This window comes from Onychostoma macrolepis, chromosome 16 (genome assembly GCF_012432095.1).
Source record: "Onychostoma macrolepis isolate SWU-2019 chromosome 16, ASM1243209v1, whole genome shotgun sequence".
In the NCBI taxonomy this organism is placed as follows: Eukaryota; Metazoa; Chordata; class Actinopteri; order Cypriniformes; family Cyprinidae; genus Onychostoma; species Onychostoma macrolepis.
In genome coordinates, this window is record NC_081170.1 from 31719367 (window position 1) to 31740440 (window position 21074).

Below are 21074 nucleotides of genomic sequence, written 5' to 3' on the forward strand. Positions count from 1 at the left end.
TTCTTTCTGACCTAAATGATATAAATTATTTCATATTCACAACTAAAATTTATTTAAATACTAACGGGGAAATGGTTTAATTAGCATATTCATTACAAAAAGAAAATAATTATGCACATGTACACTTCCATTATTCCCAGAGATTTTGACTACTTAAAGAAGCTTGGTGTAGTAAAATAAGTAAATAGGGTAATATGTAAAAGTAAAATTAGTTGTGTGTGTGTGTGTGTGTGTGTGTGTGTGAGAGAGAGAGAGAGAGAGAGAGAGAGTATACCAGTCTGGACAGTTTAAAAGTTGCAAAATCCTAGTCAGTCCCGTATGCACATGCCAATGGACAGGTGTCGCAGTCCCAGTATTTGATTTCAATTGTCATTCAACTGTGCTCTAATTTCAGAGTAACAGTCAACTCCTACCACAGGTGTAATCAGGGACAACTAAAGGCAACTAAACAAAATAACATGTAACCTAATTTACAAAATGCTGTATGCAATGTAATTTTACAAAATGCTAATTGCTGCAGTCTATTTATGAAATATATTATTCAATATTCAACAAATTGTTAAATAAATAAATAAAATAAGTCAAGTTGAATGAATGATTGGCTGTCATTTCTTTCCTCAGGCAATCCATCTCATGAACAGTTAACTTTGGCAATAAATGTGTAATATACAACACTATTAATACATTTATTTAACACACCTCTTTTTTTTTTATACTTTCTTGCATTTGTACATAACACACCTGGACACATACCATATATTGTCTACTTATTTATTTATTTATTATTTATTATTGTTATTTCTTATTTATTTATCATATTCTTATTCTTTTTATAATCTGTCTTGCCAATGTTGTTCTGTGGAAGCTTTGTCACAAAACAAATTCCTCGTAGGCTATGTGTAAGCATACTGTACCTGGCCATAAAGATCTTTCTGATTCTGAAAGACTTTTGTTTCATTCATGAATCAATCAAATTTTTTGAATGAATCTCTCTCTTTTTTTTTCTTTTTTTTATAACAGTCACTTGTCGCCACCTGCTGGCGTTACGTTGTAATTGATACATGTTTTATTTGAAGCGTCAAGTCACTTTAAAAAAGGTTAGGGTTTTTTTCACTATTTTTCACATTTTGATCACAACCATAGAAGGGTCATTCTTCATTCGCGGTGGCAAGTGGTGTCCCTCTACTTTACAACAGTTGAAATAAACTTTAAATACCAATAAATTATAAAATGTTTACATGTTTGTATTCTGTAGGGTAAACACAATTTGTGCACTATTAATAGTTACATTTTTGTTTTAAAATACATATTTAATTGAGTTTAGAGATTGCATTTGTAACAAAATATGGATGTTCCGCCATACCTTAGAGAGGTATCATGGAATGTAATCGCAACAATATAACATTTTAACACAAATAAAGTAGTTATATTGTGAATATAGATTTTATTTAACATGTACAATTTTATTAAATTGTTTTTAAAAAATACATATTTTGTTATATTTAAGAAAAAAGTTGTGTCCCCCAAATTCACGTCTGTGGTGAATGCTATTTGGACTACTTCCTGTGTGTAAAGGTCACTGCAGGTGCTGGTTGATCTGAGGGGAATACATTCTTTCTTATTAATTTTCTAAAGTTTAGCTAAATTTCTGACAATTTCATGTGTCGCACTTTATTAGTGTCTGTGGTGTTATGTTGATAACTTGCAGATTTTACATATTTTAATCAAAATTTTGATAAACACATAGCCTACTTATTAATATTTCCAAAATGTCCCCTGATCTTGAAATCATCATGATGGCAGCCTCCATTTTAGAAAAGTCTAGATGTATGCCGATTTGTCTGTGGTGTTACTGTCTTTTCTGGTAACACCACAGAGCCTATAGTAACTTGCAATATAAAGTCTGTGGTGTTACTTCAAAATGACAGAGACATATAAGTGGCTGTGTCACCAGTGTTTGATTGAAATTATTTAAAAATCAAAATGTTCTTAAGCTTTCGTTTTAATGGATATAGCACATTAAACTAATTTTAAATGCATAGCAATATATTTTATTAGAAAAAAAACAAACAAGCATTTTTACAAATTCTGCCTCTCATTTGCCACCCCAATTGAAGAATGACCCAGACAACAATGTTTATATCCAAGCTATAAACTGTTATCCCAGTACTTCTGAGATTAGGCTATTTGAATGTTTTAACACAGAAAGATGCAAAAGACTTTAAAAATGTTTCATAATAGGATAGCCTACAGTTCTGCTTTCTCGGGTTTGCAGCAGCAATGTTACAGTGTATGAAAAAAAGATTGCTTGGGTGATTGAATCTGTTCGCGAGCCGGCTATTTAAATAGGCTATACAAGACATAAAATGAGGGCTTTTAGTGGAATGAACACGGTTAAGCGATGATCTACACAGCCAACAGCGCAGACAGCTTTTCTTTTCAAATTTATAAAACAAATTTTATTTGTGAAGTGAAGATCAGGGTCTTTTGGTAAAAAGAGTTGGGTCATTCTTCCACTCTTTACTTTAGATCCAATTATAGTTATGCTAATTTGGCATAGCGATCACTTGGACAGTTACAAGTTCAAATCCTTTATAGCGTTAAAAACCCCTCATTAACGTCTCACCAACACTAGAAGGCAAATTGATGGCAGGCTTCTCTGGCCCTTAAGGAAAAATGCACTGCATTGTAGGCATATTTTGTGTGTGTGTGTGTTTATTCTTTCTTAATTGTACATGTTCAAAATATACAAAAAAAGCTAGTCGTTTTCAAAAAGCTTCCCAATTTTTGTACACTGGCACAATGCATTTTTCTCCGGTCCAACACGATAAAAAAAATAAATAAAAAAAACTCATTCTCGCAATTCCGCCCAATCTGGCAACACTGTATAATTCTTAGAATGCGCGTGAAAGTCTAGTGTGTTATTACATCACAAGCGAGAATTCCTACAAGCGCGCTTGCTTTCAGTTGACTGAGAATCCGCAGTAGCGAGCAGATTCGCAGTCTATCAACATACAGAAAATATCATTTTCATACAAAAACGGGCTGGAGTCACTGGAGCTCAGTTCCAGCAGTTTAGTGTCTGCAGATGCTCAGCTGATGTTGACTAACTCTACACAGACACCTACTGACTACTGACCCAAGAGCGCTGGAGAGAACAGCCCAGCAGGTATGTTTCTTTTCTTTTTCTTTTTTTCTATTTAGAATTGTTTTTTTAGTTCAGCCAGTGTGGACATTTATGTCAGTCCTTGTGAAATTTAAGTATGCCTTTAGCATACGTTAAAAAATACTTATGGAAATATACTGTAAAAGCAGGGCTCAACATTCATCTTCATATTTATAACATATGATATGCAACACATGACATAACGTGCTGTTTTCCCGAATAGCAGTAGCCTACTATTGCAAATGTGACATTGGTTTTATACCTTCAATAAACAGTTAATACCACAAAATACATTTTAGACACTATTTGACTGTTGAAATCTATTCCAAACAAAAATCACAGCAGAGTAGATTTTATTGATACAGTTTAAGAATTTGACATAAAAGATGACACATACATTTAATAAGGGGAAAACCCCTGGAAATCAATTTAAGTGGGGAAATATCACATATAGGCTATGCTTATTTAAGTAAGAGCTGTTGGAACACTGATTAGAATAGTACTACAGAATAAATTAAGGAGAAAAAATAAAAATAAATAAACGTTTCTTCCAGACAAGTAACCTTTTCACCTGACTAATTGAATGACCGATTGTGACAAGCAAATATCAAGGCTTAATATTGAGCCCTGCTACAAAAGAATATAGCTGAATGTAATGTTTCCTCAATTGCATGATATTTGCAATAAAAGTCTATATTTATGTACACTGTAAAAAAAAAAAAAGAAAAGTTGAGCCAACTTAAAATTTTAAGGCAAGCAGCTTCAGCAGATTTTTGACTTATTTTGACTTATAACTTATTTGTGTGGGAGATTCTCAAAATTTGTTTGTATAAACTTAAAACGCCAAGTTGAGAACTCAAAAATCTGCTGAAGCTGGTTGCCTTAATTTTAAGTTGGTTCAACTTTTTTTTAAACATTTTTTACAATGTATATTTATGCAGTTAGCTGAACTTTTTTCAACCCACTTTGGACTTAAGTACATCTTTATACTACATGTAATTTCGTAATTATTTCTGTGCCTTTCAAATATGGTAAAAATGTACTGATAGAATTTATGATAAACTAAAATGTTAACATCAATTCTAGTGAAACTTGTGTAGCGTGTATTTAAATATATTGTAATTACAGATTTTTGATGAAGTTACATTTAAGATATATTACCTTTTAAATTTTAATTTCAAATAACTAACAATAGTTCAAATTATAATGTATATAAAATGTATATACAATTCTGTGTCCTTGTTTCTTCATGAGGGCTAACCTCAATATTTCACTTATGATCTCTGATGATAATTTCACTTGTCTTCTATGCCACTTAAAAGAGAACCAAAATGAGGAAGAAGAAAGGCACGTGTGCATTCTTCTGGCAAACATGGAGGGCTGTAAAGCGTACAGTCCTTTATTGCTACAGGGGCAACAAAGTAGACCCAGAGCCATTCAGCGTCAAGCCAGTAGCTCAGCAAGATCAAGCCAATCCTCAGCCAGGTCTATCCAGCCTCGACTTAGTGTTAACGACTGACCCTTGTCCATCTGGTCTTAAGTCTGAGTCAACAACTGTCCCAGGTGCACCCAGTGTCGAGATGACACGTAACACCGATCCAGCTGATCCTGAGCCTTCTTCTGTCTCGGGACCATCCAGTCTCCAGCTGACACCTGACAGCGATCCAACCAGTCCTGATTCATTACCTGTGCCAGCTCCATCCGGCCTTGAACCAATGGCTCCCCAAGATCTGGCTGATCCCCAGACAGGTGCATTCAATCTTGAGCTGACACTTCATACCGATCTGGTTGATTCTCAGCAGGTGAATGTCTCACCTCAGTCCAATCTTGAGCTGACACCTGATCCTGATCCTGATCCTGATCCCGAGCCTGAACCTGTCCCAGGTCCATCTGGCCTTCATACCGAGTTAACATCACATCCGGGTCCATATGGTTTCGGTCCAGCTGTCGGTGAGTCTTTTGTCATTATTTTTACTTTGTCCTATTGTTATAGTGTGTTTTTGTTTTCTTTCAGTTTTCACTTATATTTACTTTTCTCCAGCTGTTTCACATTTGTGTTCATGTGCCAGCATTTGTCTAATCCCTTGTCCAGTATTCAACATGTATCGTGTGGCGCATGAAGAATTTTAGTTTGATCCTGTTGTAACTGTCCCATGGTTAAAAGAAATTAATATACATGTAATAAACAAATCTCTGGAAAAGCCACATTTCATGAATAAATATTCTGACATGCAGCATACTAAACTACTTTTGGAGCTAGCATATTAATCGAAGACAGTAGCAATATCAAATATTTCTTTCTTTCTTTTTACAGGATCATTTTTCTCCCTTTATGATGTGGGAGTATCGCTGGGATCGGGAAATTTTGGCACGGTGTATGAAGGGACTCGTAGATCTGATGGCCAGAAGGTAAACCACTCTTGCTTTATTCATCAAACATTTTGTCACTTGCTCTACTTTTTGTACAATTTTGTCTACTATAATAGGTTGAAAAAAACTTGTTAGAAGTGTATTCTTTATATTTAAATGTCAAATGTGGTGTAATAATTTAAAGTGTGTAGAATATTATCATGAGTACATTCCAGAAATTAATTCACTTAAATGAATCATTATTCTTTATTTTTTACAAATATTTTTCAAGTTATTTTTTCTGTCCTAAGTAGTAATTTACAGACTTTATTTATTCTCTTTGCAGGTTGCCATCAAATTGTTAACCAAGTCAGTGCAGGACTGCTTTATTTCTATTGTAAGTGTGCAAGTTATTAAACATATAAGTAATATATAAGTATCTATACTTAAATATAATGTAGAGGTGGGTCCAAAAGTCTGGGAGCATGTTGAAAATCTGGAAATCTGAATCATTTGAACTTGGAAATAATCAAGAATTTTACGATGTGTAAAGTGTAAAGCAAAATAAAGTTATGTAAATCTAAAAATAAATATGATATATAATTGAATAATTATATGCTTGTTTAAAAATAATGTCTCGTTGATAAAATAAGAACATTTGAGGCATTGACCAAGTTAATTGCTTTGCACAAAAGGTCAGATTTCACCTTTTTTTTTTTTTTTCTTCAATTCAACTTTTCACTTAAACTGTCAGTGAAGAATTAATTTTAAATTAAATTAACTTAGAAATTAATGCCAAATGGAGCCATTTTTCCTAGTGATCTCAGACTTATACCCTGCTGTGTGAACGAAGTACACATGACAAATGCAAGCAAAAGATAATAGCTAACTCTGCTTATCATTTTCTGTAGCCTGGGTGTACCAGACCTCTACTTGTGGAAGTGGCTCTAAATCTGGTGGTGCGAGAGCCTCCCAAAAGCCCCTACATCGTCCAAATGTATGAGTGGTTTGAGCAGCATTATCGGTATATCTTGACTTTGGAATATCCACATCCATGTGAGACCTTGCTCAGCTTCACCTTGAGCAACGGAGGTTACCTTGAAGAAACTGTGGCACGCGGTTTAATGCGTCAAGCGGTGCTCGCAGCCAAACACTGTCTTGACCGGGGTGTCTTTCATCGTGACATCAAGTCAGACAACATCCTGGTCAACACAGAGACACTTCAGCTCAAATTAATAGACTTTGGCTGTGGCAAACTTTTCGAAACTTCTGACTATGAAGGTAGCTTGACATTTTAGGGCATTTAGTCGTATTGTACTAATGGCTTGCAGATGAATCTAGCAAGTGATGCTCAACTCTGAAAATCTCTTGCCTACATGAACAGAGTACACAGAGTGCCCAGCGGTCAAAGCTACGGTCAAGTCACTGGGTGTTTTGCTGTTCAGAATGGTGAATGGAATCAGCTTTGTCGATGTGCAGATGATTCCCTCCTCCACGTTATCCAGTGGTAAGAAGACGACACACGATGACAGTAACATTGTTAGACACACACAGCCTCAGCACAATCTTAAGAAGTCCTCATCAACTTCTTAAATAGAAATAAGACAAGTGACAGACAGAAAATAATCAGAATATACTTTATATGACAACATTCACGTGCCACACGTTCATAAGTATCACACAGTACATGAATAACCAGTTCTTTCTTGAAAACTTGTACAGAATGCTGTGATCTGCTAAACCAGTGCAAGAGCAGCAGCCTGACTTTAGACAAGCTCTTAGAACATGAATGGTTTAGGAAGAGCTGAAGGAGGGAAAAAATATCGCTCAGGAGTTAGGTAGGGTTACACAATATTTGAAAAAAGGCTGCTAACTTTTGAAATTAGTCTCACAAAAGAGCAAACAATCCTGTCATTCAATTTTGAAAATATGTGTAGTGAGAACTTAAAATGTACCCTTATTCACATATTTGAGTAGTGAACATTTGAATATACAATATTTAAAATATGTATATAATATAATATAATATGTATAAAACATATTGTGATTTTATTACAGAACACAACAGTTGATCAAATTCTATATAATTTGATTAAATTGATTTCATTTAATTATAAATATATTTTCACGTTGAATCTCCAAAATAATGTGGAAACAAAATAAATACAGCATTTAAAATATTTTAGTTTGTTAAAATATTTTATTTAGTTTGTTTAATGGCATCTTTTTTACTAAGTATTATGAAAGAAAGCCATAATACTGGATTTTTTTTTACTTTTTTTATTTTTTATTTATGTGGATAAAATAAGCAATTATAGTCATTCAACGGGCCTAAACTTAAAAACTTTAAACTTTATTTAATACTTTACAATATTCACATATCCCCATTATAATAAATGTCCCACTAAGCTTTTAAATAGAGAATTTGATGTCTGTCTTTGAAGTTTCTTACTCAAATGCTGATAGAGTATATATATTTACAAAGTTTATTTTGAAAACTCATGTTTACTGTAAATAAGTAATACAGTAACTAGTTGAAACATTTGGTAAAAATATTTTTATATAAGGATTGATCCTCTCAATACAATATCTATATTGTAAGTAATCATACTTCTTTCCAGACCAAACTGCAACCTGAGACATTTTAAGTACATAAGCAAGTAAATAAAATAAAATAGCTTATCAGGGAAAAAAATATCAGTAACACTTTAACATTAAAGCAATTTAGTGACAATATCAAAAGGACTTGCATGTTTAGTTGATAAGTGAATTCTTATGTTGGATTTTTATTGTTGGGTGAACTATCCCTTTAACTTTTTTAAATAAAAGTGGCTTAACAAGATAACATAACTGGGGAGACTACAAACTGACTACAAACATGGTGCAGGAAACACTTCAACATAAAAGTCCAGACATGACATACTATTATTTCAGCTAAAGTATTAGTATCAAAAAGTATCAATACACAGCAGCGGTTTTATCCCAAATACAATACTTTTATTTTATTTTATTTTTATTTACTTTTGTATTTATTTATTTATTTTTCAGTTAAAAAGCTGTTGATTTAATCACCTTAAACAAAACTGAAAACCATTAACAAGAACTTTGTCTCAAAATATATTTGGTAATTTTAATGATTCTCATTTGGTACATAAATCTACAACATTTAACAGCAGCAGCAACAACAACAAACAAACAAATAAATAAATAAGTATTCAATCATCAAGGTCAGTTCCCTTAATGCACATGCAATCCAAACTACTCCAAAATACTGCTTCAGAGTGGTGTTTGAGTCTAAGTGTGTCCAATCATTTATTATGTTCAGGAAGTGCCTTGAAAGCATGAGATGTCAAGGAAACTTTCCATTGTAAGTTAAATTAATAGATATAGCTATAATTCATATGATAAGATCACAGGATTAAAAATGACAATAATTGGTGTAGTGCATTGAAGATCAAAGTAAACAAAAAGAAGCAACTTATGTTTCATAGTACACCAATAATTACACTTGTTAACCATATTTGCAAAGTACTGACAATCAAAATGTGCAAATAAATCTCTTTAAGAACTTAACTTACATTTTTACAATACTGCGTCCCTTCATGAAATCAAATGTTCTGCACACACTTGTGGTCTTCACACCCACTTGTACATTTGGGTCAGCTGCAGAAAATATGTCATGCAAGTAAGCAAATTATCAAGTGTAAGACTGTAAGTGTGGGTATAAAGCTTATCAGAATCCTCTCAGAAAGCTCAATAATTTAATTCTTGATATCAACAATTTAATTCTTGATATCAATAACTAAATTGTTGATATCAATAATTAAATGCTTGATATCCAGAATTAAATTCTTGATAAAGAATTAAATTCTTGATATCAAGAATAGACATTTTTACTAGTGAAAATACAGTTGTTGATATCAGGAATTAAATAGTTGATATCTGTAATTTAATTCTTGATATTAAGAATTAGTATTTTAACTAGTGAAAATGTAATTGTTGATATCAAGAATTAACGTTGTTGCTAGTGGAAATGTAATTGCTGATATCAAAAATAGCCATTGTTACTAGTGGAAATCTAATTCCTGATATCAAGAATTAACATTTTAACTAGTAAAAACTGAATTGTTGATATCAAGAAGTCATATCCTGAGAATGAATAAAAGTCAAAACGGCTTGCCATATTTGTGACATATCCAAATCATCACTGCTGCATAGTTGCATTTTTCCAGTTGCCAAATATGTTCATAAAGTTAATGAAGTGATTACTCCTTTTCTGGCGCTATGGCATTTCTGTGCGGTGTCAGAGATGTTAGCATGTCTCTAATAAGATCGGTCACAAACATGACCCCTGCACGATCTAATGTGTAGCGTCTTATGAACCTTACTGTCATGCATTAGGGTTAGGGTCATGCAACTCTTCTCCCTCTTCATGTTTTGTCAGTTTTCTCCTCCATACTCCTCTAACAATTTTGGACCTTAAGACCTCTTTTAAGGGTTAGGATACTTTCTGAATTACTTTTTTTCTTTACTAGGACTTTTACTTTAATTTTAAGAGGAAACTCTGCTAACGTTCTTAGAATTTTATTACTAGGAGCAACTCTTTGCACTAAGAATTTTGATGAGGTATATAGTGAAACATGAATGTTTAGGAAAGTGCTGTGGTGAGGTTTTGTATGGAAGCATATGTGTAGCAAAATTCAATTTGCACTGTAATATGCAAAATGGCAATGTATTTATATTTACATTTTCCCATACATATGTGCAACATATTAGTGCAAAATGAAAATTCAATTCAATTATATAATTTCAATTTGCCATTTTCTACACTAGTTTTAATATGCATATTAAAAACATATTTTAAAGCTTTATAAGTTGCAAAATTAAAATGTATTACCCAAATTGATTAGATATGTTTAACATGTCCAAGCAAAAACTGGAGCAAAATTATCATTTAAATGCTGTTTTTCCTAAATGCATTTAGACTTAGGGGTAGGAAAAAACTACCCCTAAATTAGTTTTTATTCAGCAAGGATTTGTTAAATTGATAGAAACAGTGATAGTAAAGATCGATATTGTTAGAAAACATCTCTATTTTGAATAAATGCTGTTCTTTTTAACTTTTTATTTATCAGTGAACCCCAAAAAAGTGTCACAGGTTCCAAAATAAATAAATAAAATAAAAATAAAAAGCAAAAAATTAAGCAGCACAACTGTTTCCAACACTGATAATAAATCAGCATATTAGAATGATTTCTGAAGGACCATGCATTGAAGACTGGAGTAATGATGCTGAAAATTCAGCTTTGAATCACAGAAATAAATTATATTTTTAAGTATATTAAAATTGAAAAACAAAGGTTGACTTTGAAATACGGTGTTTGACAAAACAGAGCAAATGGAAAGAGAAAGTGCGACCTATGGCTATTAATAGATACAGACAGAAAGACAAATGTTGTACGGAAAGATACACAATCTTCCAGTCTAGGATAAAGTCATTATGAACATTAACAATAATTTGGGACAAATATAATGTGTATTTTATGGTAAACTATGTAAGTGGCACTCTGGTGCAGCAGGATTTGGAACATGTGCCCTGAATCGCCGCGGACAGTCTTTAACTTTAAATTAATGTTGTTCAACTGAATGTACAAATCAAACTGGTAGCTGAAATATCCACATAATAAAAACAACAACACTGAAATGTGCATGAAAGTTCCATTACTACAGTAACAGCAGAGTTTTCTTTCAGAATCTGGGTCCATTAATATTCAAATAAAGTGATACATGATAAAGACACCCAGCGCTTGTGTAATTGTTTGTTAAACATATTAAAAAAAACAAAAAACTCTATTTATCGCCAACATATTCATAATTCATATACAAAGACTTCAGATGACATGAAACTGTTGTCAAAGGTGGTACTGTATGTCGACATTACCCTGGACACTGTGGCTCTCAATACACCCAGACATCACAGATGCACCAGCAAGACACGCACCAACAATTTGTCCACTTTTGAACTCTGATATGTCTCTCATTAAAATTCTTGGCCGAAGCCGAACACTGGGCCGAAAGCCGAATACTAAACATGGTTTTTCGTGTTTTTTCCCCATGTATTTGTCAATTTTTTTCACAATTGCCTAAATTAAATAGCCAAAATGTGCTTTTTACTGTTTTGTCTTGCTTTTCAAAGAAAAAAATGATTATAAAACAATTAAAAAATATTTACTTAACATTTTTTAACATTCTAGCAGGCATTATACCAATAAAGCACAATTTTCGCTTATTCGGCTTCCCTAAAACAGACCAGGGCCCGTATTCTTAAAGATTCTAAGAATCCTCTCAGAGAGCTCCTAATTTAGCTTAAAAAATTCTAACTAGGAGTCTTAGCTTAAAAGTGATTCAGCAGCAATCTGAGAGCAACTCTGAGCGAGAAAAAGACAAAAACTTTTATCTTAGTGAGGAGGCGGGGCTGACCCCGTTGCTAGTGATGACACAGTCTTTTGAAGACTGTGATTGGTTGGTTGTCCAAGAAGGAAATAAAAGAGCGCTTTCAAGAGTAGGGTTTATTTTAAGCTTTCACTTTGAAATTACAGGCGTAATTTTTCCTGTTTTACCATACTCTCTCTCTCTCTCTCTCTCTCACACACACACACACACACACACGCATATATATGTATATATATTTTTTTATTTACCATGCTGTCATACTTAACGTATTTTATAGGAAATGAACAGCGACATAAGTGCTGTAACAGACCCAAATCATTGCTGCTGCATAGTTGCATTTTTCCAGTTGCCAAATATGTTAATGTATTGATTACGTCCATTTCTGGTGCTATGGCATTTCTGCGCAGTGTCAGAGATGTTAGCGTTTCTCTAATAAGATCGGTCACAAACATGATCCCTGCACGATCTAATGTGTAGCATCTTATTAACTCACTGTCATGCATTGTGTGCAACACATTTCTTCTCCCTCTTCATGTTTAGTCCATTTTCTCCACTGCTAAAGAAACTCTTAAGCCTCTTAGAAGTCCTCATCCGTACTCCTAACAATTTTGGACCTTAAGACCTCTTTTAAGGGTTAAGATGCTTTCTGAATTACTTTTTTCTTTACTAGGATCTTTTCTTTAATTTTAAGAAGAAACACCCACATTTCTAAGAATTTTCTTAGAATTTTGTTACTAGGAGCAACTCTTAGCGCTAAATTTTTCATGAATACTGCCCAGAGCATTAAGAATTCACTGTAAAAAAAAATTCCGTAGTTTTTACAAAATAATTCTGGCAGCTGTGGTTGCCAGAATCATTTTGTAAAAAATACAGAAAAAAACTGTACAATTTACAGTATAAAACTGTAATTTACAAACAGGGAAATTTGAATGTAAACCACTAAATTAAACGACACACACTGCTATTAAAATCTGTTTTGTACCTTTAACATACTGACAACCACCATAATAAAAAGAGGTGGTAAAAGAGAAAGCCACATGAAGAATCAGGTCGCTTCGCCACAAGCAGAAGTATATACTAATATATAGAAGGTGCACAGGGTCATTCGTGCAAACACAAAACACCATCGTGGTAACACACATGATACTTAAATAATGCAATAAACTTTCATTAAACAACAGAAGATGTAACATAAAGCCCGAATGTACATAACTGATAACAAAAACTATTAAAAAACATGATTATTTAAACAAAATACTTTCAAATGTGGAGTGTCACGCAGGGAATTCTGGGAATATCAGTTTACAGTTTTTGATTGTAAATTATACATTGATTTGTTATTTTTACTTCTAAAAACTGTACAGTTAACAGCATTTTACTGTAAAATTACATGAAATGTCTGGTTAGATCTTTTACAGTTTCCCCCTGTATATAGTACAGGAACTCACTGTTAACATATTAACAGTTTTTTTCAGCAGCGTTTTTACAAAATTGTACAGTTAAAATTACACTTATTTTTTACAGTGTTGTACAGAGTAAGAAACCTACAACAGCAACAAGTCTGTGTTGGGGGAATATATTTAGCAGCTTTTACAGTTAAAAATGCTGCAAAACAACTTAAAAATTGGAACCAAGGTAGCCCTTCTCTTAGCCCTTTACAGTTTTACATAACCATTCAATTGACTTAACTCAGTTAACTTCACTTAAAGTGCTCTTTTGATGTGTCCTTTTTAAAATAATGTTTAAATGTTTAAAAAGGTATTTATTGCGTTATTATTTAGCATTAATAATACATTTATTAGGGTCTTGTTGGGGATGTTACATCTGTGACTCGTTTTCCACCCATAATGAGTTTGCATCTCTTTGTAGGTTCTAGAAACTTGACTACTTTTTCAGTAAAACATCACAGCTTCGTATGGAGAGACATGTGCGGACAGCTACTTCATGTTCCACTGAGCAAGCAGCTGAGTTTTCAGACAGCATTTTAAACATGATTGTCACTGTCCATGATGGAGGATGATGGCTTTAAAGCGATGATATCTACTTTCAATCCCAAGTGCGAGCTTCCTTCAAGACCCTTCTTCATGAAAAAGATGGAGAAAAAATATGAATGCATCAAAGGCAAATTGAAGAAAGCCCTGCAGGAGACTGACAGCATTGCACTCACAACTGATGGACGAGTGTTGCAACAGAGGCTTATCTGGGGGTGACGTGTCACTATCTTGGGGAGGATTGGGAAATGTTGTCCCACTGCCTGACAACGATGTCCCTTGAAGAGAGAGACACGGCAGCAAATATTGCAGAGTGGATTGAGGGTGTAACTGCTGAAATTCAACATTCCACCTGAGAAAATCAAGGCTGTTGTTCACGACAACGGTGCTAATGTTGTAGCAGCAGCAAAGACTTTGCAAGAAAGGCATGGATGAGCATCAGTGGTTGTACAAAGCTCTCTAAAAATCCACCAAGCTATCTCCAAGTGTGTGGCTGCTGTGAGATGCCTTGTTGAACATTTTAAGAAGAGTGAACTGGCATGCACCAAGTTGAGCTGAGTCAGGTCCTTGAGACCTTTGAAGCAGATGTTTATGAGCGGACAACGATATGTTACACTCTCTGCACTTCCGCAGCTAGTGCTCAAACTTAAGAACAACGTACAGAGTCCAGATCTTGAGACTGCACCAGTGAGGTCATTCCAGGCTCGTGTAGTGGGTTTAAAAAAAAATTGATGTGTATAAAATGCATTTTGCCCTTAAAAGGTTATATGGTGTAACATTAATTTTTCTGATGTTTAAAATCATAATCTGATGAATTTTCATTCATCAATTCATCAGTATCTTTTTTTTTTTTTGTGAGGAAAAGGATATAGTGTTATGTTTGCCGCCTGTAGAGGGCGTTTAGCGCTATTGATTCAAGGTATTGCAAAGGGCGAGGCAGAATCAATTAAACATTGACAAAGACTGCAGCCAGTAGTACTTGTGTCTCACATCATCTAAATCAAACATCGATTCAAAAACTAAGTGCAACTAATGTAATACACTGTATTTCAAAGATGTATGTGTTCATTTTTGTTGGATTACAGAGTAAGACTGTTTTGTAATAATGAGTCGTATCAGACATAGGGACAAAAAAACTACAGAAATGTAATTTCCACCACACTGCCTCTGTGGTGGAAATTACATTTATGGTTACAAGGTACAATTGATATGTTTAATGACTTTGTGAATTGAGTTTAATGAGTGTGATGAGTTTAAGACTTGTTCTAATAAATATCTCTACTGTTTCTCTACATTCACGTTAATTCATTGTCATTTCCACCACACCCTGTCATTTCCATCACCACACATTTAAAAAAATATATATTTTAAAAGTTCTCATTGCACATTAAAAATGTATCCACAATTTATGAGATCATGCTCTACTTAATTTATGAGATCATGCTCTACTTAATATAAAAATTCAAGTTATTTATTTTCTAATAAGCTCTTACCCAAACCAATATTCAATTTCAGAGTGTGGCGGGTGTACAGATCAGCATTTGGTCCTTAGGGCAGTTAATTTATCTCATTGACAAATGTATAATTATTTTACATTGTGGAAAAACTGGTAAAACTAGTTACAAAAATGATCTTAGACAGTTCTTGAGTGGCATAAGTTATTCTATTTTTAAATAACAGCTGTATATTGGTATGTGGTGGAAATGACATTTGTTCATTGCAGGTCGGAAAAATGTAAAATATTAACAATTTATCTTGTAATCTAAGTTTGTCCTCTTACAGACCTTAAAACTAGACAAATTATTTAAACTTATGAGACTGTGTTACGTGACTTTTGAACAAGTTTTTTTTTATTCAACTTCACAAGGCTAAAAGTGTCCCTAGTTGAAGAAACGCCCGTAAATGCAATGTGAAATATGATAAAATGTACGTGTTAAACGAGTTCATGGATGTTTCTAAAGAGTTTGAAATGTTGTTTGTCATTGGATGAGAAAGTTTAAACTAGTTAACTGTGCGTTCGCAACTGGAAGTTATCTAGAGCCAAAATGGCGGTGCATGTATGCGAGCCAAAATGGAGACGTATCTGTAAAACACAAGAATAGCCTATTCATCTGTATGATAGCCTAAAAATTAGACTAATTGTTTTGTGAATGTTATGGTGATATTAAATCCTGGATATTTGATTGAAAACACTGTAAAAGGTGAATGTGTTGTGCTTGATAGTAATGTGTTATACAACTTAAAACAAATAACTTTTGAAAGGGCTTTATTAAGATGTAACTGTCTTTATTGAAATGTGTTGTTTAAAAAAAATAAATTGAAATTAAATGAAATGCGCAAACACTAGCCATGAAGAAGTCTATGCTATGTCATTCAGTATAGTAGTTAAATTTTCACAAATCATGTTATAAACATTCATAAGAGCACTAGACAAAGTTATCAGGTATATAGCAATGTTTATTAATAAAAACTATAACAGTAATACATTGTTGCATGAATAATAAACAACTGATAACATTATCCACCCCTAACTATAGTACAGTAGGCCTATTAGCAAATTTTTATGCAATAAATAGTGTATGATTTTAAAAATGATCATCCCTCCAAAACAGAGAAAACATCCTACACAAAAATCTTATCTACATATCTGTCTCTTTTAAAGTGTTTATGGTGTATATAATGAGTCGTATTTGTTTGTTATTATAGCACAATTATTTTATGCCTTTGTCAAAAGCTCTAAAATATCAGAAAAAATAAAATCCTAACAGTGATTTCTGCTGTGTACCTCAATGCGCGGTATCTGGGCAGTTCAATTCAAGTGTAAGTTTTCACCGCTTCCCAAAGGAAGAAACGTTAAGAAAAATATGCATTCATAATGTGAGATGTGAAAATTTGGTAATTAAGAGGGACACGACAGTCTGCAGTAGACATTTCATCTCCACGGATGTCATTCAAAGTGGGCGACGACGCTTAAAAGAGGGGGCTTGTGCCTGTTTTGTTTGCCTGGAATGACTACTCTCTACCGGCAGAGGCCAAAGGATGAAGTAACTGAAGAGGAAAGCATGGATGTTAAAGTGTTGCTTCAGTGCCACGATTACGATGCCAAGCCTGAACCATCAGCATTGGATATGGCAACAGCAGGTGATTGAAGAACTGCAAAAAAATGCTGGAAGAGGTTACACTGAATCAGTCATTTGGTTTGGAGAGGTATTCATCATCGGACAATGACATCAGATTCTATACCAGGTACATATTAATTTGTGTTTCATGATATTCATATCAATGTGGTAATGACTTTGTTGCAGACTTAGACTGTTCACATTCATTCATTAAATAACCTTATTTATACTGCTTGACCAATAAGAGCTACACTTTCATAAGGGGAACCCAATGAGCACAAGGCCATATTAAGAATATAAATAAAAATAAGATGAGACTTAAACATAAAACACACAGACCTGGTTTCACAGACAAGGTTTAGACTAAGCCAGGATTAGGCCATAGTTCATTTAGGACATTTTTATAAACATGCCTTAGAAAAAACATTAGTGTGCATCTTGAGACAAAAGAAAGGCACTGATGTGTGTTAAAATCAGTCAGTGCAAGTTTCTTTCAGTAGAAATAATCGGGTATGCTTTGAAGTTAATAAATGTTTCTTTCAATGTTTTCGATTTGCCAGCTACCGCCATCTGCAAGCATTTTGGAGAATGATTGAACCTGCAACTAGGAGAATTGTGCGTGTTGGTACACGGACATCCACTTCCAGCACAGCTGGAGCACCTGACAAGGCAGCTGATCCACTGCATCGACCGGTAAGCATGGCTCCTACGGCATCATTTGGTTGCTTTAAGTTGTCCATGTTACAGTGTAATTTATACAGTGAGTAATATTAATCAATAACACAGAGATGGGCAACTTCAGTCCCGAAAGTGCCACTGTCCTGCAGAGTTTAAATCCAAACCTAATTAAAACACCTGCCTGTAGCTTTCTAGTGATCTTGAAGACATTGATTGGCTTTTTCATCGATTGGTCATTCCACCAGCTGGGCACAGTCCAGGAAAAGGTCCATGAGAGAGATTTGGTACCTCTTTGTGATGGCACCACAAGGCGTTGTTCACTTGCAGAACGCAAGCTTCTGGAAGGTGCATAAGTTTGAACTAGTGAGTTTAGATATATTGGTGCAGTGCTAGTTGTCATTTTGTAGGCAAACATCAGTACCTTGAATTTGATGCGAGCGGTTATTGGTAGCCAGTGTAATTTGATGAAGAGAGGGGTATCGTGAGCTTTCTTTGGTTCATTAAAGACCACTCTGGCTGCTGCATTCTGGATCAGTTGCAGAGGCTTGATAGTGCATGCGGGAAGGCCCGCCAAGAGAGCATTACAATAGTCCAGTCTGGAGAGAACAAGAGCTTGGACAAGGAGTTGTGCGGCATGCTCCGACAGGAAGGGTCTAATCTTCCTAATGTTGTATAAGGCGAATCTGCAGGACCGGGCAGTTGTAGCAATATGGTCTGTGAATCTTAACTGATCATCGATCACAACTCCAAGGTTCCTGGCTGTCCTGGAAGGAGTTATGGTTGACGAACCCAGCTGTATAGAGAAGTTGTGGTGAAGTGATGGATTGGCTGAGACCACGAGTAGTTCTGTCTTGGCAAGGTTGAGCTGAAGGTGATGGTCTTTCATCCAGTTAGAAATTTCACTCAAACAGGCTGCAATGCGTGCAGCAACCGTCGGATCATCTGGTTGGAATGAGAAGTAGAGTTGAGTGTCATCAGCATAGCAGTGATAAGAAAAGTCATGCTTCTGAATGACCGATCCTAATGACGACATGTAGATGGAGAAGAGAAGTGGTCCAAGCACTGAGCCTTGAGGAACCCCAGTAGCAAGAAGTTGTGACTTTGAAACCTCACCCCTCCAAGACACCCTGAAGGACCTATCTGAGAGGTAAGATTCGAACCACAGGAGCGCGGTTCCTGAGATGCCCATCTTTCTGAGAGTGGACAGGAGGATCTGATGGTTAACTGTGTCAAAAGCAGCAGACAGGTCCAGTAAGATGAGTACAGAGGACTTGGAAGCCGCTCGTGCAAGTCTCAGGGCCTCTGTAACCGAGAGTAGGGCAGTCTCAGTAGAGTGGACGCTTCTGAAGCCAGATTGGTTGTTGTCCAGAAGATTGTTCTGTGCAAGAAACAAAGAGAGTTGGTTGAACACAACTCACTCAAGAGTCTTTGCAATGAATGGAAGAAGGGATACCGGTCTGTAGTGTTCTAAAAGTGCTGGATTTAGAGAGGGTTTTTTAAGCAGTGGGGTTACCCGAGCCTGCTTAAATGCTGTTGGAAATGTACCAGTGTGAAGAGAGGTGTTGATAATGTGAGTAAGCGCAGGTATGACCAAAGAAGAAATGGCCTGAAGGAGGTGAGTGGGGATAGGATCAAGTGGACAAGTAGTGGGATGATTGGAAAGGATGGGTTTTGAAACTTTCGTCTCCGAGAGAGGAGAGAAGGAGGTGAGAGAGTGTGTATTAGTCGGTATGAAGTTATCAGTTTGTGGTGTGAGGAATTGGTCACTGATGGTTCTTGTTTTATTTGTGAAGAATATTGCAAAGTCATCAGCTGTAAGAGTTGATGAGGGAGGAGGGGGTGGAGGACAGAGAAGAGAAGAGAAAGTTTTGAAAAGTGTGCGAGAGTCGGAAGAGTTGTTGATTTTGTTGTGGTAGTATGTTGATTTAGCCGTGGAGACGTTTGCAGAGAAGGAAGAGAGGAGTGACTGATATGCACTAAGGTCAGTAGAGTTTTTTGATTTGTGCCATTTCCTCTCTGCAGCCCTTAGTTTAGCGTGATGTTCATGGAGAACATCAGATAGCCAGGGGGCTGAGGGGGTAGAGCGTGCTGGTCTAGATGAAAGGGGGCAAAAGATGTCTAAGCAAGATGTTAGAGTGGAGCAAAGAGTGTCAGTAGCACTGTTTGTGTCCAGTGCTGAAAACTGAGAGGGTGAAGGAAGTGCAGATGTAACCATTGAGGAAAGGCAAGGGTGAGAGAGCAAGCGTAGGTTACGGCGAAAGGTGACCTGTGGGGGAGTGTGTGCTGTGTCCGGAGTTAGTGTGAGGTTAGAAATGATGAGGAAGTGGTCTGAGGTGTGCAGTGGAGTAACTAATGTGTTGTCAGTGGAGCAGTAGCGTGTGTAGATGAGGTCCAGTTGGTTACCTGATTTATGAGAAGCCATATTAGACACTCGATTGAGGTCAAATGAAGTGAGAAGAGTGTTGAAGTCAGCAGCCTGGGGTTTTTCTAGGTGGATGTTGAAGTCGCCGAGCAGTGCCAGAGGAGTACCATCCTCAGGAAAGTTTGACAGTAATACATCCAGTTCCTCCAAGAAGGTACCCAGCTGACCTGGGGTACGATATACAACTACAAAGTGGATTTTAACAGGGTGTGTAATGGTAATTGCATGAGATTCAAATGAACTGTTGCCAGTAAGAGATGGTAGAAGATCAAATTTCCAATCATTTGAAATAAGGAGGCCCGTACCTCCACCCCTCCCAATTGTGCGAGGGGTGTGGGAAAAAGTGAAGTTAGTGGAGAGTGCTGCAGGAGTGGCAGTGTCCTGAGGTTTGATCCAAGTCTCAGTTAGGGCCATGAGGTTGAGACCGGATTGAGTAGCAATAGAAGCAATAAAGTCTGCTTTGTTTACAGCAGACTGGCAGTTCCAGAGACCAATTGGAATAGAGAGTAAAGTAGTAGAAGACTGAGGGACAGGCCGTAGGTTAGTAGGATTGGCCTGCTTCCAACACACAGTGCGTGCCTTCCGAGTGTTAGTAGTAATAGTGGAGATTTGAAAGCACATTGTGTGTCCAATTGACTGAATAAATAAATGAGAATAATTAGTACAAAAAGTAAAGAAAGGGGAGAAAGCAATACTCAAGTGCCTTGTCGGTGTTCTTGCTCGGTGGAGTCGCGCAAGGTAGAGTCGATCGTCTTTACACTCGTCGGTCTTCACACGAGGACGGCCCGACCGCTGCCACGGTATACAATCCAGTTTTATACTTGCCTAATTATTCCTTATAGAAGTCAGCTGACCATGCCTTACTACTTAGCCAAGCGAAACTGGGAAATTCCCGC

The 21074-nt window shown here is 35.6% G+C and overlaps 1 protein-coding gene across 1 annotated transcript; it reads left to right on the top strand.

Moving 5' to 3' along the window:
• Positions 1-2962: 2962 nt before the first annotated feature.
• On the top strand, positions 2963-7323 carry LOC131522476 (serine/threonine-protein kinase pim-2-like). Its single transcript, XM_058747980.1, has 7 exons — positions 2963-3169; positions 4489-5116; positions 5481-5575; positions 5862-5912; positions 6427-6796; positions 6900-7022; positions 7238-7323. Exons 2-7 carry the CDS (start codon positions 4498-4500, stop codon positions 7321-7323), a joined length of 1344 nt encoding a protein of 447 aa, XP_058603963.1. The 5' UTR covers positions 2963-3169; positions 4489-4497.
• Positions 7324-21074: the final 13751 nt, after the last annotated feature.